Source organism: Pholcus phalangioides, unplaced genomic scaffold, assembly GCF_987345545.1.
Source record: "Pholcus phalangioides strain wild (caught in Gottingen) unplaced genomic scaffold, Ppha-v1.0 ptg000015l_1, whole genome shotgun sequence".
Classification (NCBI taxonomy): Eukaryota; Metazoa; Arthropoda; class Arachnida; order Araneae; family Pholcidae; genus Pholcus; species Pholcus phalangioides.
Window position 1 is genome coordinate 81,296,671 of NW_028301608.1, and position 27,979 is coordinate 81,324,649.

At 37.3% G+C, this 27,979-nt stretch overlaps 2 protein-coding genes across 6 annotated transcripts in view; one reads left to right on the forward strand and one right to left on the reverse strand.

Annotated features, from left to right (window-relative positions):
• The window catches only part of LOC149076797 (uncharacterized), a 61,582-nt gene that overhangs the window by 1,935 nt on the left and 31,668 nt on the right, over positions 1-27,979 (forward strand). Inside the window, exon 1 of one of the 3 annotated variants that reach the window (XM_089244474.1) lies at positions 788-848. The exons of 1 other annotated variant lie outside the window; for it this stretch is intronic. Coding sequence is in view for 1 of the 2 variants with exons in the window: in XM_089244472.1 (XP_089100598.1) it covers positions 26,683-26,698 (16 nt within the window). In the remaining variant the exon portion in view is untranslated. Of the gene's footprint in view, positions 1-787; positions 849-26,552; positions 26,699-27,979 lie in introns of those variants that run through there. One more of the 3 variants, XM_089244472.1, reaches the window with a different exon arrangement.
• LOC149076798 (uncharacterized) lies at positions 342-17,166 on the reverse strand. Of its 3 annotated transcripts, none has more exons than XM_089244477.1 (5): positions 17,022-17,166; positions 3,199-3,276; positions 3,056-3,084; positions 2,743-2,931; positions 342-854 (listed from the first exon to the last, which is right to left on the reverse strand). In XM_089244477.1, the coding sequence occupies exons 2-5, from the start codon at positions 3,242-3,244 to the stop codon at positions 369-371; spliced, it is 750 nt and encodes a 249-aa protein (XP_089100603.1). In that variant the 5' UTR covers positions 3,245-3,276; positions 17,022-17,166; the 3' UTR covers positions 342-368. The 3 variants fall into 3 exon arrangements, with proteins under 3 accessions (XP_089100603.1, XP_089100601.1, XP_089100602.1); XM_089244475.1 differs by lacking the exon at positions 17,022-17,166 and adding an exon at positions 11,588-11,766; XM_089244476.1 differs by lacking the exon at positions 17,022-17,166 and adding an exon at positions 3,952-4,433.

Sequence of the window (27,979 nt, forward strand, 5' to 3'; positions counted from 1 at the left end):
GTCTGTCTAGCCAAAATTTTGGTTCGTTTTTCACACCCTTCATAAAATTACAGATCTGAAAAATTAACCCTTCACAAAATACAAATTAACAAAACCCTCAAAAACAGAAATTTGACTTTTCTTTTTTGATAAAGTCACCAGAGTGTTCTAATTTCCCACACAATTAGCAACCTTTTTCATAAAAATAAGGAAAATTTTCATAAAACTTTTCTTTTTCTATCACCTTCATACAATACATAATAAACCTAAATAACATGCAGATATGCACAATGCAACAAAAATTTCATTACATTGCAATACAGATAAAAATGAAAATCTTAAATAATCGAATATAGCTTAAATTATATTTCATGTCACATTATCTAAATTTAAGCATCTAAAAATAAATATTTATTTCTGAAATCATTTTCTTTGTTACATATGCATTCGCATTTGCTACTATTGCGATGGACTCCATTAGGATTGCCTCTGGGTCTTCTGATTGGTTCTGTTTGCTGATCCATTCCTGGTTTAATTGCTGTTGCTTTTAGCATATCTTTTGAGATTTTTTTCTTTTCTTGTTTGTCAAGTTCATCTCTCATAGCTGATGTAGTCTTGGGTATTTTTGGTAGATTCATTTGCATAATAGCGACTTTGGGCTCTGGTGCAGGTGGTGGAACGTAAGGTCTTCTCCTGACTGGGGGTAAAACTGGAAGTGGAATCTTGCGAAACAGATTGAGGTCATAAAGACTTGGAGCATGAGAACAATTGAAATGGAACCACCAGTCGCATACAAAGTACCGTTGATGAAATACTGTGCCATTCACGCAGAGAAAACTTGCATTGCGACCATCAGGAAAGCATACATGGTAAGCCTGAAACAGTTGAAAAATAATTGTTATTTTTGTCACATTTAGCAGTCGAAATGCATAGTGAGTCATAAGATCTTAGGATAACATTGATCACTTTTTTAACATCATCCCGCTTATGAAGTCAGTTTTTAAAATCTTTTCAGTACAAATTGGCTTACGTGCCTGAGAAATATTTTCTTTCAAACTGAGCATAACTCCGGTCTATCACCATGTGCTATTTACTACAGAACGAGTTGCACCAGAAATGTGCATATGTACACTTGTGGCTACCAGATTCAAAAACTGTGGAAGGAAGACTCTTGCCCACACACCTATGGTAACGTCTCATTATCCCAACAGATGGTGCCACTAAACAAAAAAACCACCACCTAATACCACAAAAGTTTTTCCAACTAAAACACAACCACTGGAAAAAGAAAAAAATAGAACACAACGATCTGTGTCCCCTCGCTTAATAATAAATTGTTCACACTGTCTGGTCAGTTTTATTACTTTGCATAGAGCAAGGCGTAGAGGTTTTCTTTCTCTACCCTCAGAAGGTTTTTTTTCTTTCAGGAGCATATTGTTTTTTTGCCAGAAGTGATTTTGTCATAGGAATCAGCACTGAGTGTCGTTTGCGTCCTATTTTGTTTATTTCTGAATGGAAGATGTAACACCCCCACCCCCTCCCTCCACACATACAGTTCAGTACAGGGCATTAGCTGTTGGTGAGCAAACAATGTTATTCTCAAAAGGGATGTTGCTATTTTCTTCCTCCAGAGCTGTTTTCAGATTGTTTTTTCATATTATTCTGGAGCAAGCTCAGCCATGGTTAAAAAAGTATCTGTCCAGCTTGGAGGCAATTTGAATTCTTGTATTCTGAGAATTTCAATGGTGATTGGTCCAAGCATGTAAAAAATGTGCGGGGGGAGGGGTTGAACCAAAAAAAATCAACGGGTATATGTGTTTCAGAGTGAAAAAAAATTTACAAGGAGAAAACTTTCTGGAGATGTGAAAAGAAGGACAAAAGAGCAAATTTTCTAAAACGTAGGAGGATACTTGAAATGACATAAAAAAGGAGGACATCTGTAAACTCTATATGTACCTAGTTTTGTTTGAGTGTATATCTAGTTTTGTGCGTGGAATTTTTAATACTGTCATCTATTTTTCAAACTATGTGTGAAGTGTAATGATTGAATATTTGTAGCGTTGTAGGCTTCTTGTTGTCTGCAGTGAGATTTTTTAATGAGGAGATAAGCTCACATTTGTGCCTCAGAGTTGGGAATCTTGTAAAATACTGTATTTTTTTTTTATTTCCCATTTAAACAGGACTTCAATCCTTTGACTATGATTTAAAAAAAAAAAAGAAAAAAGACCTCAGCTTTCTATGAAAATGAATGAGTAAGGCAAATTTAGCATTTAGGTTTTTTTTGGGACATATATGTCTCGTCAATAATCAAAGGGTTAATAATGATTGTGTTTTGTTTATGATGAGGGTTCCTGGACGACTCTGAACCACGTGTTATAAGCTTATTTAGTTTTGTTTTGAACAAAATGTGATTAAAAGAAAAGCTCAACGTGCAAGCAAATATAGCTTATTTCTTGTTTGACAGCCAAGTATTGGGGAATGTGGAGAGATGTCACCGAGAAAAAAAACCAGTTCAGTGATAATCGAAATTAACATACTTGTGGGAACCTAAAGAGGTTATTTCTTCTTTTTTTTCCAGTAATAGAATGGTATCAATTTTAAAAAAAGGTATATTTTCTTTAATCACTTTTTTTTTCCTCATTTTTATCATTAAATTTTCTCTCATGATAGAAGAATGATAGAACAACATGTTAATTTGTTTGCTACAAAATATATTTATTCCATTCTCGAAATATCCCATTAGTAAAAAATATAATTTCTCACTTGACAATCTGCTTCTACATCAGCAAAATACCCAGCATAGTCATAGTCTCTGCAGCGGAAGCTCGTATCCTCCGGTACTGAGCTATGAACAGGGTAGTGAACACCAGCTATTCCTGGAATGTTATCATGATCCAAATCATTCAGCTTGGAGTCTGAGAGCAGTGCTTCCCTAAGTCTCAGATTTTGCTCCTAATAATCATGCAAATAACATTTACGGTTTTCCTAAAAGTTTTATAGCATATTTTCATCATGACTGTAAGAGTTGATTCTTTTATTAGTATAAAATAATAGAACGAGACTTATAGCACATTACCTTCGATATTGAGAAGATGCACAAAAGCACTATAAATACAAATAAAAAATAAATTATGACTCATTACCTAAATTTTCAGTACATATTATCACAAACCCAAAAGAATTATTACCTAATAAAATCAAAGAATTAAATTAACTCACATATCGCCAAGGAAATGGAATTGCAAGAGATGCATTTGATATGCATTTTCAAAATATTGTATTCAGCGTCTTATTGGTCTGAAATCAGAAAAAAATTTTGCATGATTTATGTTATTACAGTTAAGGATGAGTTTACATTAGGACCACAAAATACACTCAGAACACACATTCCGGCAGGTACTAATTCGTTAGAAATTTCCCAGAAGATTGTTTGCGAGCATATATACTGTTAAATAGTAGTGGCATTAAAGTAAAGAATCTTTTGAATATGAAGAGAAAATGTGTTGAAAAAATTCCATTTTTCAATTAAAACATTATAGAGCTTATTTGCCTCATGATTCATCGAGTACAGTCTGGTAGCTGAGCGGTTAATGCATCAATCTCCAATTTGATAGGTCTGTATCTGCTTTTTGGATAGTAGGTATCATATAGAAGTCCCGCAGAGGAATGTGGACGAGGTGCATGACTGGTTTAGTTGTAGTAGGGTATTATAGTCATATTCATTATCACTAATGCTATGGATCCCTTATCCCGTGACTGTGATACAAGCAAAAAACAAAATGGTTATTAAGTACCGTATATACTCGTGTTAAGCCGACTCCCCCACTTCAGGACCACCAAAACCGCAATAAATTGAAAACCCGTGTATAAGCCGACCCAAAAAAGTCCGTGCATTTCAGAGGGAAAAAAATTCTTACATTTTCATGCAAAATGAATAGCTTACGCAAATTTACAACAGAAAATGATTCAAACTTTTTAATCCGTTTCTTCTGAGACTCCAAGCTCATCGTAATCCATCAGATCATCATAGAGGGTGCGGCATCTTTGTTTTCATCTTCATCTGGGCTGTCATCGCCATTGTCACATTCAAAGAGGATATCATCTTCAGTTCCATTGTTGATGCAACACTTTTTGAAGGATCGGATGATAATTTCAGTGGAAACATGGATAAGTCCACGCCTCATGTACCCATTAGCACACGAGGCCAATGTCAGGTTTCTTCAAGGCAACACTTTTTTTGGTTTCTTTATCATCGGAACTCATCCATTCGATCCGCAAATTTCTCAAATAGTCTTTGAATTGAAAGGCTTGTTGATGCTCACATCTAAAGGCTGTACAATCGACGTTAGCCCACCTGGCATCAAAGTCAATGATGTTTTCGATTTCTTTGCCTCGGCTTTGACATTATCAGTTCTGTGGGGTTTGAACATATCCCATACCAATAATGCCGGACTCTCGAGCACTGCTACAAAAATGGCTACTGGTTGTGGGGGATCGATATTTTCTCATGAAAAACTGACCCGAGTATAAGCCGACCCCCCCCCCCCCTCCACTTGAGGAACGAATTTTTCCACAAAAAAACTCGGCTTATACACGAGTATACACGGTGCTTTCTTCTGCCTCTTCAAACTGGATCTTTCCCTACCTACACCAGCCTTACAAACTCCTGTTCCTTACTTGATGTTGTGATTGATCTTATTTCGTTAATATTACTTTTTTTAACCGTATATGCACCTCGTACACATTTCTTTACGGAATTTCTAACGGATTGGTGCGTGTACGTGTTGTGAAGTGGAAGTTTAGTTAAGTTTGTTTAACGTGAAGTTTGTTTTCTGTGCTGCCATCTATTTTTCTATTTATGAGAAGTGTAATGACTGAAAATTGTACCGTTGTGTGCGCCTGTTGCTCTCTGCGGCAAGACCTTTTAACGGGGAGATCGGTTCGCATTTGCGCCTTGAAGTTGGGAACCACAAAAAACCAATTTTAGCCGCCAACACCACTGTGGCGACGGTGGGGGGTTTTAACCCGGGTCCTCGCGGGTTTTGTTACGGCAACATGTAAGTAACGCTGTCGTGCGGTCATCGTGCTGGACTCTCACCACAAGGATCCAATTTCGCTTTTTATTTGTCACCCTATCTTCAAAAACTCAATTAGAAAGTTTTTACCCCGTCTCTCCTGTGTGTGAGCTCAACAAAAAATTTCATGTTTTAAAGTGCAATATTCGCCGAGATATTTTTATTCGAAAATCGCCGAAAATGAGAGTAAAAACCGCATAAATTAACAGACAAGCTCATCCTATGTTTCATATGTTTTTTCCCCCTCATTTTCAGCAATGTTTGAATTCATATATCCCAGCGAATATTGCACTTAAAAACGGAATTTTTTTTTATTCCGTGTTTTAAGTGCTTAATTTCCTTGCAATATAAATGACGTAGCTGAGATCTGCACGTTATTTCGATACTTTTTCCAACTGGAAGTATATTTCTAGGATCAACGGTTTTCGAATTATTCAACGATAAAGGGACTTTCCTATGCGCTCTGTATAATTCTAGTGCATACGTAAGTCTCTATTTGCTATATTAAACGTAATTTCTAATTGCAATTTTTCTTTTGCCTGACTTTTAAATAGTGCACTCATATAATACGAAACATATTTCAGTGTATGAAGTACCAAATCGATTCAATATTCACCGGAGTTGATGAAACATAAGCCTAGTGTACCAAAGAATATTCACAATTCACATGAGTTTAAAACCTGCTCAACCTCTGCGATGAATAATTTTTGACTAGGATAATAGCGTCTCTCACTTGTGGAGAAAGATGTCTCTAAAACAGGGTCATCTTGAGAGCATCATGGGGAACCCGTGCCAAGTGGTATTTCTGAGGCTCTACCAGGTAAATTCTAGAACATTTCAACAAAATCTAATTTTTGTGAGGCCCCCGGGCCGTGCTCGGGTGGGCCCATGCGTTAAGACGGCACTGCTCTAAAATGATTAAGAAGACAGTACTGCTCATTATTACCGCAAGTAAGTTCCCACTTCCTAAGTAATTAGTTAATCTCTCGTTTAGAGTTATGGACATAAAGCTGCTTGGAATCGGCTCTAAACTGTAGGCCACGGTTTAAGTAGCCACAGTGAACAAAAAACTGACCGTTGTAGGAAAAAAAATTATAAATGATTGTTTGGGTTGTAAGTTTAAATTTTGGATTATATATATATATTTGACCTTCATATTCTCAGACAGACAGTCATAAAAAGTCTGTGTGTTTTGTAGAAATTGTATATGTGCTGTCATTTAAGATTATCTTCCCTCTACCAATTTTTATTTGTTTTTTGCGATAGAAAATTTGCCGTGCTCAAAAATTGCATGCAATGTTAGCTTACTCTTGGCACGAAAGAAAAAACAGCATAATCAGTGGCTTGTTGTGTTATTAAAATATTGTATTTATATGTGAATGGTTCGGGCTGTGAGGTCAAACAAATTTACACTCGTTTGAATTGCCGAACAAAACTCGCCGTTTTCCATAAAAGTAGGTTTTGAAATGCTGTTTGAATTGTAAAAGGTGAAGGGGGGGGGGGGAAATCTTTTCTACTTATGCATTATTTGCATTAAATATTTAAATTTTATCATTGCTTGTGTCCTTTTATAGGCCAGAGAAATAATATTGCCCGACCTTCTAACGAGTGACAGCAGACGTGACTAAAATTCGTAGATGCGTTTTGAAATCAATGATCAATGAGCGCAAATCTTGACTGTAACATTTTATGGTTTTGATTTGCAAAATAATTATGATGACATCTCCTCATGAAGAAAGGCGTTTTTATTGGATTGTTCAGGCGTAGTCATTATGCTTAATTATGTCTGTTGCTTCCGGCGTATGAATAATTTTTTTCGTTTGGCCTATGACGTTAGTCATCATACTGGGTCATGGCTTTGCCTTTCTCACAGTGTTAATGTTTTTTAGTATGTTTTTCTGAGGTGGGGGGGGGGGGAAGGAGGGATCGGAAGTAGTTTATTGCCAAAGAATGGCTAACATGGTGCGAACGGAAAATTGGAATCTCGGAGGAAAGAGGGAGCGTTTCCGGAATAACAGAAAAAACACCATATAAGACTCATAGAATTGTTAAATGTATGAGCAATAGGATAGGCTCTCTGGTTCTGTGCGTCTATTCAGAAAAACAAAATTTGGCCTAGAACTATATTTCTTGTCTGTTCCAATTTCTTTATGAAAGAAGTTATTTACAATATAGTGGATTTTTGGTGTCGAATATTTTCCGTAGTGCATACTTTCTCCATGTAATTTTCTAATATATTTTTTGGATTTTTTCCTCCAAAATGTCATTCGAATTATCGAAGCAAAAGAACCGCCATTGCCGACTCCATTGCGTTTTTTGTTTCAAGCTGAGAGAGTTGAAGTGTCCGACTACTTTTAAAACGTCATCTTGGAAGCAAATATGTATCTATTCCCCCTCCCCATTTTTTATGGAAGCCCCAATTTCTCGTGATATTAACAAAAACCAGCCCTTTTTTTTGTTTGTATCACACTTAGAACCGAAGTTACGTTAACGTTATATTGCGTTTGCGCTACTTTATGTTACGTAACGCTTATGTTGTGTTTTTACATCAAGCAATCTTTGAATAAAAACTTTAAATGCATTTTACGGAGAATGATCTTGTGGCGTCGCCGCCGACGTGTGGGAAAAGAAAGCCACTTCCTCAGAGCGAGGATTGATGTACGCGCTCAAAGCGCCATCAGGTGATTATTCTAGTTATTGCGCAGTTCGTTTCTCGTCATGTATATAGGATGTTGTGTGAAATAAAGTCCGTCCCTTGTGTAAGATATGTCTCTGTAACTACACGCAACCGATGCATCTCATAATTCCTGATATTCAATCCTCGCTCTGAGGAAGTGGCTTTCTTTTCCCACACGTCGGCGGCGACGCCACAATCTTTTTTAAATGATTTTTTTAAATTTTAATAACTATACAACTTCTTGTAATATGAATGACGTATCTGAGATCTGCACGTTATTTCGATACTTTTTCCAACTGGAAGTATATTTCTAGGATCAACGGTTTTCGAATTATTCAACGATAAAGGGACTTTCCCATGCACTCTGTATAATTCTAGTGCATACGTGAGTCCCTATTTGCTATGTGTTTGAAACATGATTTTTAAAAATATACTGATTGTATAATTGCAAAATTTCAATATGATAGTCTGTCCTATACAGGGTGTTCTGTTAATGGACTGGCAAACTCAGAGGGTTGTTAGTAGACATCAAGAGAAACAAAAATTGCAATGGAAAATGGTGTTGCAAAGCACGTTGGGAGGGTGAAAAACGCATGCAGGTTTCGACGTCACGGTGGAACGACAAAAAGTACAATAATAACTACAAAAATATTTATTTGATTAATTATTACAAGAGTTGTTGGAAGTGGTGGCCGCTGACGTCATTGCACACTCTACAACAACGTAAAAACGATTCCCGGACGCGCTCGAAGATATCAGGTATGCTTTTGATGTCTGCCGCAGCGACGACAATCCGCGCCTTATCGGATATTGCTGTTGCTACATCCGCTGTGCTAAGCGTGCATTGCCATCTTCTTGACCATAAATCAGATGCATATCAGCTTATTCCCCGTTCTCGCAGTCAGCAATCAGGATACTCATTGAAACAGACAACTAACTGCTACACGTGCTTACTACCGCGATAGCGCTAATTTATGTCGTCCGCATCACGTGATCCTACCCAGCGCATGCTTTTCACGACGCTGCTTACGTAAGATATAGTGAGCGTACTCACAAACTCATTCAGCGATCAACTTACATCCACCTTTCGTCTCCTCTAGACTCAAAGCCTGCATGCGTTTTTCGCGATTTTCACCCTCTCAACGTGGTTTGCAACACCATGTTTCATTGCAATTTTTGTTCTTGATGCCTACTAACAACCCTCTGAATTTGTCGGTCCATTAACAGAACACCCTGTATTGTTAAGGTCATGAACTAAAATTTAAGGTCCATCACATGTCTAATAGCAGCGTTTTATACAGGTGCCGGTCTCCCATTTGAAAGTCTCTCCGCAGAGAGCAGACAGACCTTCAGCATGACACTTATGTTACATGAACACTCAAACACAATTACCATCTTTATCTCAAAACAAAATATGGAACTCAGATGGCAGCACTAGCAAAAACACGAAACAAACACAACTTTAACAACATAAATTAGGGCAATCCATATACATACACTCATATTAAACGTTCTGACATGAACCGATTCGTTAAAAATTCCTTAGACGAATGTGTACGAGGTGCATGTTCAGTTAAGTGGTAGTAGTGTTTTATACAAGTATATGTTAAATGAAATTTCAAAAAATTCACACGTACATTAACAGATTTAGGTGTAACTTATGAGCATACCGTACATCAATTTTGGATCATTACCTGTATTGTTGCTAGCTCAATGTACTGTGAAAATACTGTGGGGAATTAGGTAATCACCCGTATATTCACCGAAGTTGTATAATCGGGACTAGATTTTGCTCTTTAAGAATTTTCGAAATAGAAATCGAAAGAAAATTTTGATTGTTTTGTGAATAAAATTTTTTCATAAAGAATCATCTAATGTAACGAAAAATATCGAATATAAAACGAAATTAGACAAGTTTTGTCCATGTGTTTTGTTAGATTAATCTTAAAGGAAATACGCATTTTGAATTGGCCATACCTACGATGATAAATTTTTGTAGCATTTTTTTTTTCCCATCCGACTTAAATTTCGAACTACAACAGTCGACGGTCGTTATAATGACTCCTTCGTACCACGGAAAACTGACGTTATATTGGGAGGTCGCCATATATCATACGTTTGAAAAAAAAAATTAACTTCTAAAACGAATTCATATTCGAACAGAACAAAAAATTTATTATTCTTTTTTTTTCAGTAATGCAAGTAGTTGCAGTGAAAATGCATAAGAGCTAAGTTAATAATAATAAAGTTTTAGTACAGACAAGACAATTTTCCGAAACGAAAGACTGATTTTGTGCATTTCTTTGCAAAAAAAAGGGAGGGGCAAAGCCAACACCAGCCAGTGTCGTCCTAAGGCATGGGCCCACCCGGGCACCTCAGAAAAACGAGAAATAGTTGAATTTTTCGAGAATTTTCTTGGTAGGGCCTCAGAAAAATCACTTGATCCGGGGGATGATGCTCTTAAGACGGCTCTGATACCAGCTACAGTAGAGCAGCTATAGTCTAACTATAGCCGGTGTTGGCAGAGCTGCGTTCGACGTTGCATTGGATTGAATGATCTTCCGCAGGTCATTATATTGGATGAAAAATAACATGATGAATATAAAAAAAAATTGGGACCTGTTGTATCAGTCGTTATAACGGGCGTCGACTGTACTATTGTTTTTAATTCTTCGAAAACCACGATTTTTTATTAAATTGCCGTGGAAAAATCAATATTTAGCATTAAAAATTTCAGCATTTTTTAAAAAATTCTTGATATCCATGAGGAGTTATTGATTGTTAAATTTTTTAAGAACTGTGAATTGATCTTATCAATATAATTTATCAGTTATAATGGTAGTTTTTATGTACCCATTCTTGATATTCCCATTCTGACATAGACATCGTAATCTCTAATAATTAGAGACACTAAGATGGAGAAGACAAGAGCTTTTTTAAATGCTCGGTACTTCGCACCCAACGGCGTTATTAGTTAATTGATTTTGAACAAAAAGATAATTCGTTTATGAGCAGAAATATTTTAAAGTCCTATAGTAATAGGAATATTTTAAACTAATAATTTCAAGTATATTTTTCTTCACCAAAGGCCATGCATTTATAAGTCCAATTCTTTCGTACATGCACGAAAGAATTGGCGTGGAACTGTAGCCTACTCTGTATGCATATATGTATGTGCAGCTACCTGTAATCATGTAAGTAACGTATCTCTCTCTCTATTTCTCGCTGACTGTCTTGTCTTCGAGTTAATGATAATTATTTAGACAGGTAAGAAAGAAAACCTAAAAAGAAATTCCTAAAGATTTTCCTAGCGTAAGGATTGGCAAACGACGGCCCGCTTTTAGCTTCTATCCGGTCCACCACAGATTTTAAAGTAATAGTATAAAAATTTTGAATTTCAGTGTTTTAAGAAAATGCATTCAAGTGACGTTATTTTTTTTGCCATATGCAAAATACAGCTTGTGAATTTAAATAGAAATCGGTTTAAAAAATTTGCATATGCAAAAAATGGAGCATGCCCTAATAAACATACATAAAGTTATTAAAGTATACTTATTTATTTTCACAGTTGTAAAAGATAAACCATTGTTTCATTTGTAATGAAATTGTGGCAGTCTTCAAAGAATACAACGTACCCCGCCACTTCACTTCTAAACATAAAAATTCCAATCATGAATCAGTCTCAGAATTTGTCCGGCCCGCCAAAGATTTTTCTTTTTGTTTTTTGGCCCGCTCCTAAAAAAGTTTGCCTATCACTTTCCTAGTGAATGAACTTGTCGTGATTGACTTGATAAATTGAGAAATGAACAATTGAAATGACTTATGTCTTAATGTCATATTAAGTAAACGAACTCACCTCTGATTTTTCTACCGACGTGTGAAGATGGCGAAAAGTTTCTTGAACGAACAACAAAAGATTCACGCTATTAATGACTCTAGATTCTACTTCCCGCTATAGAGCGAAAGATTTCCCATTATATAACGGAATCCCAGCTCCCATCCACCACATCATCCTGACAGACGCTTCATAACCAGATTTTAGTTGTTCGTTCACAATAATTATTTAGCGAATAAGGGGGAGGGTATTTATTGTGATTTCCCCTTCCCTCTCCTCTTTCATTTTCAACTTTTTTTTCTTTTTCACAATCTACCTACTTTCACATGGGATAGCTTTTGTTTTTCTTATTCGGAATCAAATATTCATCTTTAACCCAAAACGGTGAGAGGAAAGGAGAAAGAATCGTGAGGTCATGTAATGATGAGCTAAACTAGAGATTTGGCGAGTTCAAAGGTCGACATGAAAGTCCTGTGGTCATTTGTCGGAAGAGTTGCTTGCCATATTACGTTCTGAAGTAGTTTAAGGTGCGAACTTTCCAAAAAGAAAATTCCGTTATGTTTTATTTTATTATTACCTCTTTCTCTGTAATTTTGCTCTGCGGGATACTTTGAATGGAATGACGGAACATTGGTGTCAGAGAGTATTTGAGAAAGTAGAGGGGGTAATTTCTTTTTTCTCCTTTCCAATTCATCAAATGCTCCTTTGCTTTGTCTTTTGGGTGAGGCAAAAGAAATGTTCATTTCAAGACGAAGAATCATTTTTCTGACCAATTCTTTTGACAAGTTATCGCCGGAAGAAAAATTGCTGGAGAAAGAATTCAGAAGATTAAAGGGACAAGGAGGATAAAAGTGGTTATTGGTTAGCAGTGTTGAGAGCATCCGGAGTGTTTCATTTTTCACTGTGATATCGTTGATAAACAACTTACCAGACATTCTATAGCTTGTGGAAGGGAGCGATAGAATATCTGATATAGAATATTTAACAAGCGTGTAATGATAAATACAGAGGGTTGGTTACACTACCCCGCGCACAACTTTAACCTTTAGTATAAACTAGTCTATGGAAAACTCCTGTCATGTCTCTGCTGATTTTAATATGAGAAATTACCTTCATTTACATTTTCCTTTTTTACATATTTTACATCCGACTAAATTTACATTTTTCTAATTATTTGATCCAAGTTAATGCGTATAATTTTTCACTAATCAAATTTCATCATTTCGTCGCACTGCATTTTATGCTCTGCATCCAGCAAGGTAATTGGAATTTTCGATGAGTATGCTAGGATGAAATTCACTAAGAGTGGAACCACCATTTTTGTATTCGTCACCTACCCTTTTTTATCACCATGGCTCATGGCTGCCTAAATTTGGCAGTCATGGAGGAAGTACTTTCCCAGTTTATCATCGGGAAAATCAGTTGAGATAGTGGCTTCCTGTGCTGGTGGTGCCCTGGGGAATCGTGATCAGCTGCTACTGATGGCGATGACATGCCCTGCCAAGTAGATGTACAAGTATTAATTCAATGGTATGATAGTTTATTAAACGTGTAGTTATTTCCTTAATTATTGGTAAATAGTTTGTGAATTAAAATTCGCGTTTTTTACTTAACCTATTTAGCCTGTTTTTTTTTAATAGGTAGGCCTATGCTCTGACTTTTGGCACCGTGAAAAAACTTTGAAACATAAAGGACCCCATGAAGCAAAATGTTTTTAGGAACTACTGATTTAAGATATTGTTTTTAAAGCTTTGTTATTGGATCTATTACGTTTCAGAAAAGAAAGAAAGAAGGGTGAAAAACAAGTTATATAGGTGTGGGGGGAGGGGAAATTTTTTTTACCTTTGGGGGTTACCACTTTAAATAAATAAATTTGCTTTTTAAAGTGGTAACCCCCCAAAGGGAATGCACCCCCCATGCACCTCTTTTATCGAAAATTGTGTACCATCCAAAGGGTTATAACGGAACCTGAACCGTTATAATGATAAAAATTGAATTTTTCATTCTCAAAAAAATATAAATCTTACCGATATTTTGGCACATCATATTTTAACTTTCATTTGCAGAAATGTGTCACGGTAAATTTGCGTTGCAGAAGTTTCTTTTTTGATTAGCTATCGTACTTGCTTTTCCATTTCGATTGAGAAAAAGTATCATCAATACCTAAAATAATTTTTTTTACATTTGTATCTTGTGTTATTAGCATTTTGCTCTTAGATTTGATGCTGTTGTGAACATGACTCAAGAAAAACGTGAAAAAATTTAAGTGCCAAACAAACATTTATGTATCGTTATTTCAGCTAAATCAATAAGGGTAAGGGTATTCATTTAGTAAAAAGAAAACACAGGGTGAACACGACGTTTTGCCAAACGAAAGGGGATGATAGACGAGCCCAAGTGGAACATGAAACACCTTACCAACCCTGTCCTATATCGAACCGTTTTCGAATCATGGTGGGTAATCGATTATGGAAAAAATGTACGTCAAGTCTTGAAAAAACCCGAATTTATGAAATTTCTGAGAGACCTACACGGTAACTAATCACTTATTTAAAAAAATGCAGATAAAATCCTGTAAAAGAGTGACGCCAATTTCATCGAAATATCTTGATTTAATGACGAGCTGCTGAAACATTGGCGTAATTCATAATAGAATTGTCGCTAAAATTTCCCATCGCCAATTATGCAAACACCCTTCTAGCTACAAATGGTCAAATTTACCAAAAACTTGTGCATTGCACCAGCTTTTGAAAGAGCCTACAACTAACCGTATCGGTGATTTAGTTCTGGAGAAATTTAGTCTTTTGTTTACAATAACTCACTGAAATCTGCGTTCGTCGAAGTAATTTTTGTAGGTTTTGGCGACCATTCGATTTTTCACTTCACCAATATCAGCTCTCGCCATTAAATACAGATATCCTGCAGATAGAGGTAATGTCTAATATCACTTTATAGGGGTTTTTTTCTGAAAAAATCAAATTGTCACCAAAATCTGTACCCGCCAATTCCGAATTTTCGTCGAATATCTACTTCGCCAAACGCTGATTTCAGCGATGTATTGCGGACAAAAGGCTGAATTTCTCCCGAACTACAACATCGCTGTGGTTTATTGTAGGCTGTTTCGGAAGCTGGTGCAATGGACAAGTTTTTGGTAAATTTGGCCGTAAAATTAATCAAACCGTAATTAGGGCGGTGCTTATTTCAAGAAGTACAGTGTTTTAAGCATCTTCTTAATTCAAGAACATTCGTAGTTAAGCAATATGAATACTGTAATTAGACTGAAAACAGTTACCCTGAAAAAATTTAATATTTTTAGTATTGCAGGTATAGGGACTAACATAAATGAGACAAGACGTGATTTTATTCTTAGTGTGGTGTAATACAGTATTTCAATAAGCATATTGAAATACGGATTTGATTCATCGACTCTGAGAGGCAGTTCCCCCCCCCCCCACCCCTCTGATTTGTTATCAGTTTGAAATCTCACGTTATCGTGTGAGTGGGTTACAAAGAATTTTCTTGCTTTTTTTATGCTGGTAAGAAAAAAAGAAATATTTTGGTGTGATTAATCTATAGTAACGTTAGTAATCGTTACTTATTTTGAGGTTTATGCACTTGACCTGGATTGAATAAATCTCAACGCGATTTTTCGGCTGAAAATTCCCTTCACACGGTTTCACGTGCGTTTTTATGCACTCCACTTTTTAAGAGCACCAACTTGTTCTGGTTTTTCCCGTTTCCTTCAAGTAAAATTTGTCGTACTTGCGCATCGTTTATATACCACTTCTATTATTTTGGGGGAATCTAAATTTTTTTTTTACTCCTTATAACGGTTGAATGAGTTCAATGTTAATTAGTGAAACAATACCCATTCTTTTGATTTGCGCATCCTGTATCCATTTATCGCTACATAATAATGTACATAAGGTCTGACGTACGTGGAAAGCACGTGGGAAGCTTCAGTTGGTACCGAGAATGCGTCATTTTATTGGCTATAATGAGCGTACAATGTGATGTTCACGTACACATAGCTTCCATTATGCAATATGTTGTCCATATCATTGCAAGCCTCTTTTACAGAGTCGCCCATATACACTCATCTTTATTTCTTGGTGTGATGGCACATCTTTCTGGCTATCCAAGGACTTTTTTTAATTCTTAGTTTTTAAATTCTTTGTGATTATACGGCGGTGGACATATCTTTTTGTCAATAAGTTCAGATGCCGGAGGAACACGATTCAAAGTTCTAACTTCAGCGTTCCATTCACCGAATCACATTACTGGGAGGGGGAGGACTTAGTGGGCTTTAGCTCAGGGCGGCAAGTTCGGAGGGGTGACAAATTTGAGATACCAGTGGTTAAGAAAATTTGTAGAATGTGAGAAGGGCGTTAAAATTTGAATAGTACGCTACAGTAAAACCTTAAATCCACTTCTGCCTAGAGAGTGAGGGACTAGGTCAGTGAGTGAACGAATGATCCAGAGAGTTTGCAAGTATGAGTAGGGCTCCCAGAAAGTTTGAAAGCATGTGAGTTACCCAGAAAGTTTGAAAGCATGTGAGTTACCCAGAAAGTTTGAAAGCATGTGAGTTACCCAGAAAGTTTGAAAGCATGTGAGTCACCCAGAAAGTTTGAAAGCATGTGAGCGACCAAAAGAGTGAACTAGAGAGCGAGGGACTAGGTTGGCGATCGACCAAAAGATTCATACAGAGAGTGTGCAAGCATGTAAGTGACCAAGTGTGCAAGCATGTAAGTGACCAAGTGTGCAAGCATGTAAGTGACCAAGTGTGCAAGCATGTAAGTGACCAAGTGTGCAAGCATGTAAGTGACCAAGTGTGCAAGCATGTAAGTGACCAAGTGTGCAAGCATGTAAGTGACCAAGTGTGCAAGCATGTAAGTGACCAAGTGTGCAAGCATGTAAGTGACCAAGTGTGCAAGCATGTAAGTGACCAAGTGTGCAAGCATGTAAGTGACCAAGTGTGCAAGCATTTGAATTCTCAGAAGTTTAACTTAGACAATGAAGCAACCGGTCAGTGAGCTACCAAAAAAAAGTGACGTAGATAGTGAGGGACCAGGCCAGTGAGTGGCCAAAATATATAGAGCGGTGATTCCTCACGGTGATTCTCATGTGGGACAATTTTATTCTGAAAGGGGGCAATTTGAGTTTTTCTATGAAGGCTTGGAACCTTCCGAACTCCCTTCATTTTTTATATCAAATCAAAAATTTTGCATTTTTAAATAATTTCTTGATGACTTCTCTTTTATTTTTCTCTGTCAGTACGTGTTTGACTAAGGGTTCTTAATGTTTTGTGTTCCACGGAAAATTTGTGCCAGTAAGATAGAGTCCACCGAACCCTTGTGCCCATAAAATGAAGAAAAAGGAAGGCCACAAACTTACAAAATAATATTTTGTATATAGCAATGTAAAAACAATGAGTAAATTGAGATTAAGGACTTACCGGGCTGTTAAGTCGTGGTTTGATATTTCTTTCTGACGCTTTTCCTGCAGCTGTTGCGGGCATCTGTCTTCAGAGGTGAGTCTCATACTAACGGGTGCGGACGAGATGAACTTCTTATCAACTTTTCCTGCTTCACTTGCTATAGCTTGTTGGCGTCCGCACTCGGTAGCAGGGCCGGAACGAGAGGGAGACGGGACGGGAGTGGCAGTTGCTCAAGGTGCCAAAATTTAGGGGGCGGCAGGTTTAGGTGGGAGCAAAGAACACCGTTATAAAATCGAATTTTAAAGTTGTGGGGGAGGGGGTGGCAAAATTCCTTGTTTGGTTGGCTTTGTTTTTTGATTTGGCTGTATCTCTGACGATAGATAACCTCCACAGCTGCGGGCGACACGGCAGTAAGAAATAGCGGACCACGTCCTAACAGCCCGGTAAGTCCTTTTTCTCAATTAGACGCCGGCCGTGAAAACCTATGCCAATGCAATGAGTTAATTATTTTCTCATTCAAGCTCATGGATATCCCTGAAGTCTCTCCAAAGACCCCTGATTAAAAGAACCACTGCTTTTAACTAAGTAAAAGTAGACAGAAATAGAAGAGGACAAAGATCCCGCGTTTTAACATTTGAGGAGGCAAAGCAAAAATGAATAGTTCTTGCATTGAAAAAAAAAACCTGTTATGGAACTATATAGTTTCACCGAAGGGCGAGGGTACCTCTCCTAACAAAAGTACGGGGGAGGGACATGCCTGTAACTAAAAATTCCATTTAAAGGGGGGAAACCAAACCCCCTAAGTCCTCCTTCCCCCGCTACGGCCTTGCGGGGTGGGGGCAACAGGATTTCAGAGATGCTTTGGGCATGGCGTAAAAAGGTTGGGAACCACTGCTCTAGAGCGTGTGCCAGCATGCGAATGACCGAACCTATGCAATCACGTGAATGATCTAAAGAGTGAAAGACCTGATCGGTGATTGACCAAAAGAGTTACCACGAAATATGAATTGTGGGTGACCAAGAAATGTGAGTTGTGAGTGACCAAAGGAGTGACTCAGAAACAGAGGCGTATTTACTGGTAAGGTGGCTATGCGGACTATATAGCCTAGGGTGGAAAATTTGAGGAATGAGTGGTCAAGAAAAGTGCACTAAAACGGGCGAAGGGTGACAAAATTTGTGTAACTTACAGACAGCAAAACCATAAACCCGCCTCTGATAACAACGACTCCAAGCTGAACCGCGTCTGCCTCTAAAGCAGATAAAGATTCTCTTCGAGGTGGGGCAACAAACAACAAGGTTCGATTCAATTACGTAAATTTTAAACTCTGAAAAGCATTTATTGTATCAGTTTGACATCATACGGTACTACAGTATGAATAAAACAATGCGATGGTTTGCTTCGTGATCCTTTCTTCTATTGCTGATTTGTTATTGAATTTTCACATTCTCGTACAGTATATTTATTTAATGGGGGGGGGGGGGGAACAAGCGTGTTGACAAAAGTGGTAGTGGAATAATGAATATGTATTCATTTTTTATGACGAGATTTCTTCAGATAGGTAACATTGGAATTTAATAGCAGCCATTATGGTGCCTACATACCACTTATATACCATGCATTTACCCTCTTATGCAACCGTTGCGAAATTCTGTGATGATCCCATTTCTAAATTTTTTTTGAGGAAATTGTTTTTTCATTTTGATGAGGAAGTTTTGTTTCACTCGCGCCTTGTTAAGAAAGAAATTGAGGATGAGGTTAAAAGGTCTGAATTACTCGCAGCGTTCATGAATCAGATGTATCGATATTATGGCCTTAAATTTGATTCTGCACGAAACAATGAGCATGATTCCCCTTTATCCCTCACATAAAAGAAATAAGTTGATTGCGAAGTTAATTTCTGTTGTCACGTTTCGAAGATGGATGTTAATGCGTTCGATCTGGGTTCGCATTCATCGGAGGGAGCATGTTTATGTTTGTGTGTGTGTTTGTGTTTTTCAGTCAACGCTAATATACGGAAACTTTGAGTTGAGGATACTCTCTTATGAAGGGGGAGGGGATGGTTACTATGACCCAATATTAGAATACATTCAAGACGTTTTCTTTGTGAATTAATTTTGCGATTGAAAACAAATTTATTCAAAAGAAATAATGAGATGATTTTACACAAACTGATTGACTGAATGTTGATGCAAAAAAAAAGTATATTAAATTTTTCGGTAATTGAAGGGCCACTATGTGTGTACCATTAGAAGGGGGAATAATCACAAATGATCAAAATTAGCTATTTGAATCTAATGTTGCTTTTATGAATAATATAGTATATATGTATTTAGGGTGGCCTTGATGAAGACAATTAAGAGTGCTTTTAGTGATGCGACAAAATTATACTCGATGTATAAATTATTACTATGCCAGTTATCGTTAGTTCATGTATGTTCATGAATGTTCGAACCCATGTTAGTTCAGCTTAGCTTGATCGGTATCAGGGTTCAACCCGTTTGAAAAAAATCATTTAAGTGAGGGAGATTGAAAAATTTCCAAATTAACCCCTTAACGATCACAGACGAGATATCTCGTCCAAACGGAAATGGAAAAAATTCATTCCTCTGCCTAATTTTTTTTACTTCTTTTCTCATCATCGCGAAGCTTCCTTGTTAACCCGATGAACTGAAGTTTTTTTTCCTCTTCCATTCTTTCTATACTTTTATTTATTGATTTTCTCCTCACTAGCAATGTATTTTTCTAATATGTGTGTATATATAGGCGTAAGGTTGTATCCCGCCCATGGATCCGAGTCCCCCTAACGTTTGTCGTCATAAACTTAGGTTTGACTCGCCCCCTCCCCAATAACGTTAAGCCTATGTATACACTAAAACCTGTCTGTAACGATACTGTAGGGACCTAGAAAAAATATTGTTATGGGCAGGTTATCGTTGTAGGTAGTTTGAGCATTTGCGTTATTTCCTATTCAATAGGAATTCCGCCGGGACCAAAGAAACTATTGTTATAGGCAGGTTTATTGTTATAGACAGTATCGTTACACACAGGTTTCATTGCAACAGGGTGATTCAGAAAAGGTGGGAAAAACATTAAGAGGTGATAGTACAATACAAATAATTGTCATCGAAAAATGCATTGTCTAACATGAAACGTAAACGCGCGTTTCGAAACGACCGCTCCGCAAACGTTGAAACGGTTTTCCTGTTGAAATTTATCGGGAGAAAAAGAACACCATGCATTGCAAATGTAACCTGGAGAAGAAGAAGATGTATGCAAATCTGCGTCACAGTGAATAAAAGGCGTGGACGCCATCCCTGTGAAGTTATTCCAGCGTGCAACCGTTCTAACAGTTCGCCAAAATAGGTACTTACTCCAGCCGACAATTTTATTTGGTTGCGGCCCTGGTTGTAGGATATATTGTGGGATTCAACCACATGACCGCACAGCAGCTATCATCGGTGCTAAAAATCTTTTTCCCAAAGTCCTTGAAAAAATTCTGCAACGCTTTACTCTGAACACTCAACTCCAGAATTAAAGGAAGGGACAAATTGGAGCAACTACCAAACTTTAGGGAGTGGCGATTTCAGGGATAGAAATAAAATAAAAAATGGAAAAATGATTTCTACCTCAAAGCATAATGCAAAAAAACCAAAATTGTTATAGAGCTTCGGAGTTCTCTTTTCACACAGTGAAGGCAAGTCTGCCCCTGCGGCCAAAATCCCGGTGTTTAGATGTGATGAAAATGCATTGAACACGAAGGTTTCGAATGTCCGAATGAACAAGATCTTTCGCACGTGCTTAACGGGCCATTCAGAGTTTCCCTTCAGAAAAGAGCAAGAGGATCCTTCAGAACAAAAAAGTGGCTACTTGGAATGCAATTTTTTCCCAAAAAAAGAAAAGAAACGACAATATAATTGTGCTTTCTGTATCACTGAAAAAAATGCACTCAGATTAAAATTTTCAATGATAAAAATTACCTAAAAATGATTTATTGGTTCAAAATTTCCAAAATATGACCGATCGCTCAAAAGCGCTTAAAATATGACCAATAACTCGAAAATACCCAAACTATGATTTTTTCATAAAAAAATATGACGCGTCATAAAAATCCTAACCCTACTTATTACTATTTTAAGAGTGCCTACCATTATTAAATATAGGTTTGGCAACCTACAAGACCATCATTCGTAAGAAAAGAATTGTTTTAAAGTTGGAGAAAATTTCTTTGATTATATAAAAAAATGGAATAGAATTTTTTTGGTTGAAAAGCATTCGTGTGCCTTCCTCCTGATACCATGGTGTTCCGCGGGTTGTCTACCCGTCTTGCTATAGTCATGCGACCGTGTAGGGAACTACTGAGCAACTATCACCGTTTTATTGGTATTTGCTTGCTGAACTGGAATGTGCTACTTGACGTCGTACGTTGTAAAAACTCACTATTTTTGATCGTGGTAAGTGGACTCCCTTTTTTGTTTATTCGTATATCTTACACCTTTCGTGATATTATAATATCTGCCCTATTCAACGATGTTATTCATTCAGCAGTTGATTAAGCCATTCTTCTATTTTTTTTTTTTTTTTTGTAGCACGGCGTGCTTTCGGAGTAATGGCAGTTGATGTATTGGGGGAATGGCGGTCACTTGAAGTGCCAGGATGCCGTGAATGACCAGATTAAAGGCCTGTAAGAAAATCGAGGTTTAAACATCACTCAGAAATTATTGTCATTACCAATGAAAGATAAATTTGAAGAAAAAAATAAGAAAATATTACCAAGAACACTCAGGTGAAAAAAAGAAATACATGACTAAACGACAAATTTTCAAGCAAAATCCCCAAGAGCGAGGAAATCAGTACTACGACGAGTACTACTTTTTGAGTCCGATACGGAGGTTTCAAACAAAGAAATGATTCTGCAAGATTCATCCGATAATGGAAACATGGGAAATAGAGATGAAAAAATATCTGTCGTTTTTTTACTGTGAAGAATTCGGAATAGATGGAGAGATGCGATTCTGCTGTACTATAGCTATAAAGATGAGGCTCACCAACAGTGTTCAGGAGGGGGGGGGGGCGGACTGCAAAGGGCAGGTAGCATTTGTGACCTCTGCAGTAAAAACGAGTTATATGTTTGTTCACCATACGTATTTCATTTTTTAATACTGTTGATTAAATATTACATTCATTCTTATTTGTTTTTGGTGTTTTTTGCTACTTTCCTGAATTTCACGCGATTTTAAATTGGTGAAATGGCTGACTGCCATTACCCTGGTCAACTCTGATTGTTTATTGAATTGTTTTTGTGAAAAAAATGCACAACTCTTTTTGAATAAATTCGATTAAGTTGCTTGCGAATTGATTATCACGAGTTTCAGTCAAAAAACTGGTAAATTACTCAAGTAGCATGTTATTGTCCTTAGGTGACCGCAATTATCCCGGTCTCCCCTATATTTTATTATCTATTTATGCGATACATTGCGATACATTTTGTAAAAAAAACCATTTTTTTTATATTTTACTAAAATTTTTCATTTTTTGAGAATGATGATTTTCAACGCAGCTCAACTCGCTAAAAATAACAGCATGAATGTTAGACAACGTGCATGAAATAAAGGCGAATTATGTCAGTTAACTGCGCGAATATTTAATGAATAAAAACGTCATAGCTAGAGTCAAATTTCACTTAAAAAAAAAAAAAGAAGAGGAAAAAAGGTTATTTTTCCTTCAAGTGAATAACGAAAACTTGAATTTGTTTACATGTAAAACAATAGAGATATTTTTCGAGATTGATGACAGATTTGAAGACATTATAGCCTTTCATTTTCAATGGAGCTTCCTGTTTTTTAACCTGTTTTTTTGAAGGACACGCTATTCTTTTTTATAATCCCGTTTTGTTTATTCATCAGATCACGTTTCGATATTTAACCTTTCACGTACGCTTACCTGCTTTTGTTTTCATTTATTTCATTCAGTATTCATTTATTCGTATGATGTAGGCGGTGCTCACTTCGTTAGCGCCTTGACCTTGATGAACTCTTTTTAGATGATTTTCATTAATCAGTATACTATATCTTGGATCTCTCCTCCCTTTCAAACGGGGCGATTTATTTAAAAGGGTTTTTTTATTAGCAATGGGGAAAAATTATCTCGTATTTCTCACAAAAATGAACTAACGGAACAAACGTTACAAGGTTGCTCTTAGTATCAGTTTTAGATGCACTTGACGAAAAATATAAAAAGAACTGTGTGCTAAATAACACGTTGATCATTCTTGTTACGCCGTGGTTATTTCATTGCACACGAGGGAAATTAAACTGAAACCAACACAGTTGATTTCAAAATACTTTTTCCATTTCTCTTATTCATGGACTAGGTACACTAGCTGCTCGGCGTGGAGATTTTTTTGCGATCGCTGTATTTCTTTCATATAATAAAGTGTAAGAGATCCCACGCTTCATGCGCCGTCATCGGAATAGTAAAATATAAACGGATTGATATAAACCTCACAAAGCCTCAAAAAAGGTAGGAAAACAAGTTAATTCAAACGGCTTTACGTTTGTGAACGCCACTAGCGAGTGTGGTAGTACGTTCTGTTGCTAGTTGCAGTGTACAGGCGAATGCAACCTAGTTGGCAATCATTATGACATACCACACATGCTCAAACTCGCAGCTGTGGTGGTCGAGTGATCATAGTGATGGACTCGCATCGCTGGGACCTGGCTTCGAGCCCCATCGTCGCAACAGTGGTAGTCGGCTGAAGTTGGTTTTCTGTGGTTCCCAACTTCGAGGTGCAAATGCGAGCCGATCTCTCCGTAAAAAAGTCTCGCCACAGAGAGCAACAGGCCTAGAAACAGTACAAATACCAATCATCACACTTCACTCACTTCACTTCTGAAATATGGATGGCAGCACCGAAAAATCAGACACAACACTAGATACGCACTTAGACTGTTAGGTACACACGCTCACACTTCCGGCACAACTCACTAGGTAGTAAATTGCCCATGGTGATAGACCCGAGTTGGGCTCGGTTTGAAAGAGCATGTTCTGCTCAAACGGTGACCCTCGGAGTTATCTGATGTGGCCGTGACTTCAAACTTATTTTTGTAAAAGTGAATTAAGCGGCACAATCAGATCTCTATTTGAGCAGCGGTGCAGTCCCACATCACTTGAATGGCTCGTAACATATTCCCAGCTCACTTAATTACCCCGTGGCTATTTTATAGATCACTCAAGTGACCCACAGCACATTTTTAGATCACTTGTGTCTCGCGGCCAGAGGCGGATTTAATGGCGGATGCACTTGGCGCGCGCCCTGAGAGCCCCGACTTCTATTAGAGCCCCATAAAACACCAACGTTACACTTTTTTTTCTAATTTAAAGGGCCCAATATTTTCTTCTGAGCCCAGTGTCTCAACCGATCTTAATCCGTTTCTGCCCGCGGCACAGTTCCAGCTCACGCAAGTTATTCTCGCCAAATTTACAGATCACTTAAGGACTCGCGGTATATTCGAAGTGCAGATGACTGTATACCAAGCGAAGATATTTGGAAAGAAAATTCACATTTTTCTCTGTGGGGAATCGAACCACCAACCTCGTACTTTCCGGATTGCGCTATAGGCAGCCTCCTAACTCAGCAACAGCTTGCAACGAAATTAGCCCCCAGATGGCGACATTTTTTGCGGTATATTTACAGATCGCAGCGGATTATTTTCAGATCACTCGAGTGACCCGCAAAATATTTATAGATCGCTTGAGTGACTTGCGGCACATTTACAGTTCGCTAAAGTGACCCGCGGCACATCTATAGATCAATTAAGTGATCTGAAACTGTGCAATGGATCATTTAAGTGATCCGCATCGTATTTGCAGATCATCGCGGCACATTCCCAGGTCACTTAAGTGGTCCACGGCACATTTACGGATCACTTAAGTAACTTGTGGTGCAGTTCCAGATCACTTGAGAGGCTCGCGACACGTTTTCAAATCAATGAAGTAGCTCGCACTCTCCTAAAGTTTGAACAATCTTGACTTACACAATGTGTCGCAAACTCGCTTAACTCCGCGTTGTATCTTGTGCTTATGAAAAGTAAAGGTTGTGATAATACGGTATATGTGACTTTATTTTATTTTTTTGAACATTGGAGTTTCCCACCTTCTAGAGAAATTGCATGTGGTGCTGCCCTCAGTCGTATAAAGGGTAGCGACTACTGGCTTGATACTCGAAACAACTTCGGAAAGAATCATCATCATTTTGTGGGTTTAATAAAAACGATTATATAACAAACGTGAGAGCATTGCAGTAGAGTGCGTTTTTTTAATCCCGAAATTTTTGCCGGAGAACTCACATTTTCGTTATATAATTTTTTTTACTCAACATTCAATATTATTGCTCCATACCGAGTCTTTCGTAGAACGGATTTTTCGTTGTGATGAAAGGACTTTGCTATAAGGAGATTCATTGTATTTAATGTGTTTCACTATAATTCGTGGGGGGGGGGGGGGGGGGAAAGAGAGAAGGAATGTTTCAAATCGTTTGTTTCTTTAGGGTGATTGAAAAGTTTACCAATAAACCATCTTGTTTGTTAGTTCGTTCGATTCGATTAAGTATCGTCCTCTGGTCATTAACTTTGATTCCAGATCGTTAAATAAAATTTCATTTTTAGAAATTATCAAGTTTGATCCCAAATTCGGTTTCAGAATCAGATCACTCTGGAGATTACATAATTTCATAAATGTAACATCATTTTCATAAACAATCTCGCTTCTATTATTGAGACCGGTTCCATGGATGCAAATTCTCAAACCCTCTTCACCTGGGGAGCATAACCTCCGTCCCGCGGGCCAAATGCGGCCCACGAAACTTTTCCGGCACAAAAATTATCAACACGTTAAATACCCTGGCTGACTATGTTTTTTTCATAAAAATATGGAATACAGCCAAAAAAGTTATCAAGATAAGTAAAGTTGCCAATTATGGCCAAAAAAATTGTCAAAGGCAAGTAATGTTGCCAGTTACAACTAAAAAATTGTCAGTGGCAAGTAAAACTGCCCTTTACTTTTTACGATTTACAGCCCAAAAAAAAAAAAAAAAATTGTCAAAGGCCAATAAAATTCACAATTACAGCCAAAAAAATTGTCAAAAGAAAGTAAAGTTGTACAATGTCGTTAAAAAGTCTGAAAAAATTGTCAATCGCAGAAAATGATGGGTATAGCAAATCAGAATTTAATTCGCCAAAAAAAAAACATAGGTATGTTTGATAAATATGTGAGATGATAATTATGATATAATTAGAGTTAAAATTAAAATCATCTCGCCATATGGCCACCCTTTATATACTAGCTGCAAAAATAAAGCATATCTGGCCCGTGGACGGAAAAGGTTGTGCATCCCCTGCTATTCACGAAAGGTGACCTCTTATCCATTGATAAAACGATCAGAAAATTTTATAGTTTTATATTTGCTATTATGCCACTTCGTTTAATGCTGCTCTTTGGTTCTTTGTGTTGGATCGTATCATACAGAACTTTTAGATAAAGTTTTTATCTGCGATAAACGCAACTTTTTTAGCATTCTGAGTGTTTGCTCGTTCGTAGTATCATTATCCCCCCCCCCCTTTTCTTTTCGACCATTTGAATTACATTATTTAATTTTCGGAACAATTTATTTCTTCACCTTTAATGGCGTTGTTGAAAGGTACGTACTCAAGTTTTCGTTGACCATTAATCTCGTTGACCCATCTGCAGTTTATTACACGCTCTTTCGAAGCGGAAAAAATTTAAACTTTTGCTCCTGATAAACCGCTTTAAAATTTTCGTTTCCACTTATTCCCGTTAACGATAACGCGTGTAAGTGCAAATAAATGAATAGAAGAAGTAAATGTGAAGGACATTTTTTATACCTACAATTTTTTTTTATTATTTTGTTGCAATATTCTTATGTTGAAATTTTGTGCTTTTTACGGTCATCTAAAAAGTTATTGTCACATATTTGTTACGGTAACTATGATAAATCGGTAACAATATGTAATCGCTGGTTATTATGCATCATAATCAATCGTCTCTGTGAGTTTGATAAATTTTAATACAATTATCACATTCACCAGTGATGATCAATTAAATCATGGCACAGTCCGCGGGGGGGGGGGGGGGGAGAAGCCTCACAAAAATGAGATGTAGTTGAAATTTTTGGTAGTAAACAAGTGAATTTGCCAGGTGGGGGCCTTAGAAAAATCACTTGGCCCGGGGCCCAAGACTATTAAGACGGCCCTGGTGATTATGCATAATTCCCAAAGTTGGTAAGTTTGATAAATATAGAAAAAAAAGTTATCACTTTTCTCTTCCAGGCCGTAGCTTGCCTTCTCGGTGCCCTTTTGGAAGGGTTATTATCATGCAAAATAACATTTTTTGTAGAACTCCGTCTACCCCAGCCTAATTATGGGATTGCTCTCTTCTCTTAATTTTACCAGTTTATCAGTTAATGGCGTTAATAAGACATTTTTATGCCTACAATTTTTTTTATCATTTCGCTGCAACGTGTTTATGTTGAAATTTTGTGTTTTGTATGGTCATCTAAAAACTTATATATATTTGTTACGGTAAATATGATAAATCGGTCACTTTTGCACTTATACTACCAAAGCCTCAGGAAACTATCCTATCTAGACCAGGGGTGCTCAACATTTTGAAGAGTGCGGGATACTTTATTGGTTCGTCGCGGGCCACATGAGTAACCGGTAAATGTGCCGCGGGTCACTTAAATGATCTGTAAATGTGCCGTGGGTCACTTAAATGATCTGGAAATGTACCCTGTGTCACTTAAGTGAGGTAAGAATGTGCCGCGAGTCACTTAAGTGAGGTAAGAATGTGCCGCGAGCCACTTAAGTGGTGTAAAACAGTGCCCCAGGTTACTTGATTGGTTTGTAAATGTGCTGTGGGTCACTTAAGGAATCTGTGCCACTTAGTTCATTTTAAAAAA

Bases quoted from the DNA above. Each gene is read 5' to 3' on its own strand.
- LOC149076798 (XM_089244477.1), bottom strand. From the start codon at position 3,244: ATGCATATCAAATGCATCTCTTGCAATTCCATTTCCTTGGCGATAT. The intron at 2,932-3,055 runs GTAATGTGCTAT...CATGATTATTAG, and splicing joins GCATCTTCTCAATATCGAAG to GAGCAAAATCTGAGACTTAG. The intron at 855-2,742 runs GTGAGAAATTAT...CAACTGTTTCAG, and splicing joins ATGTAGAAGCAGATTGTCAA to GCTTACCATGTATGCTTTCC.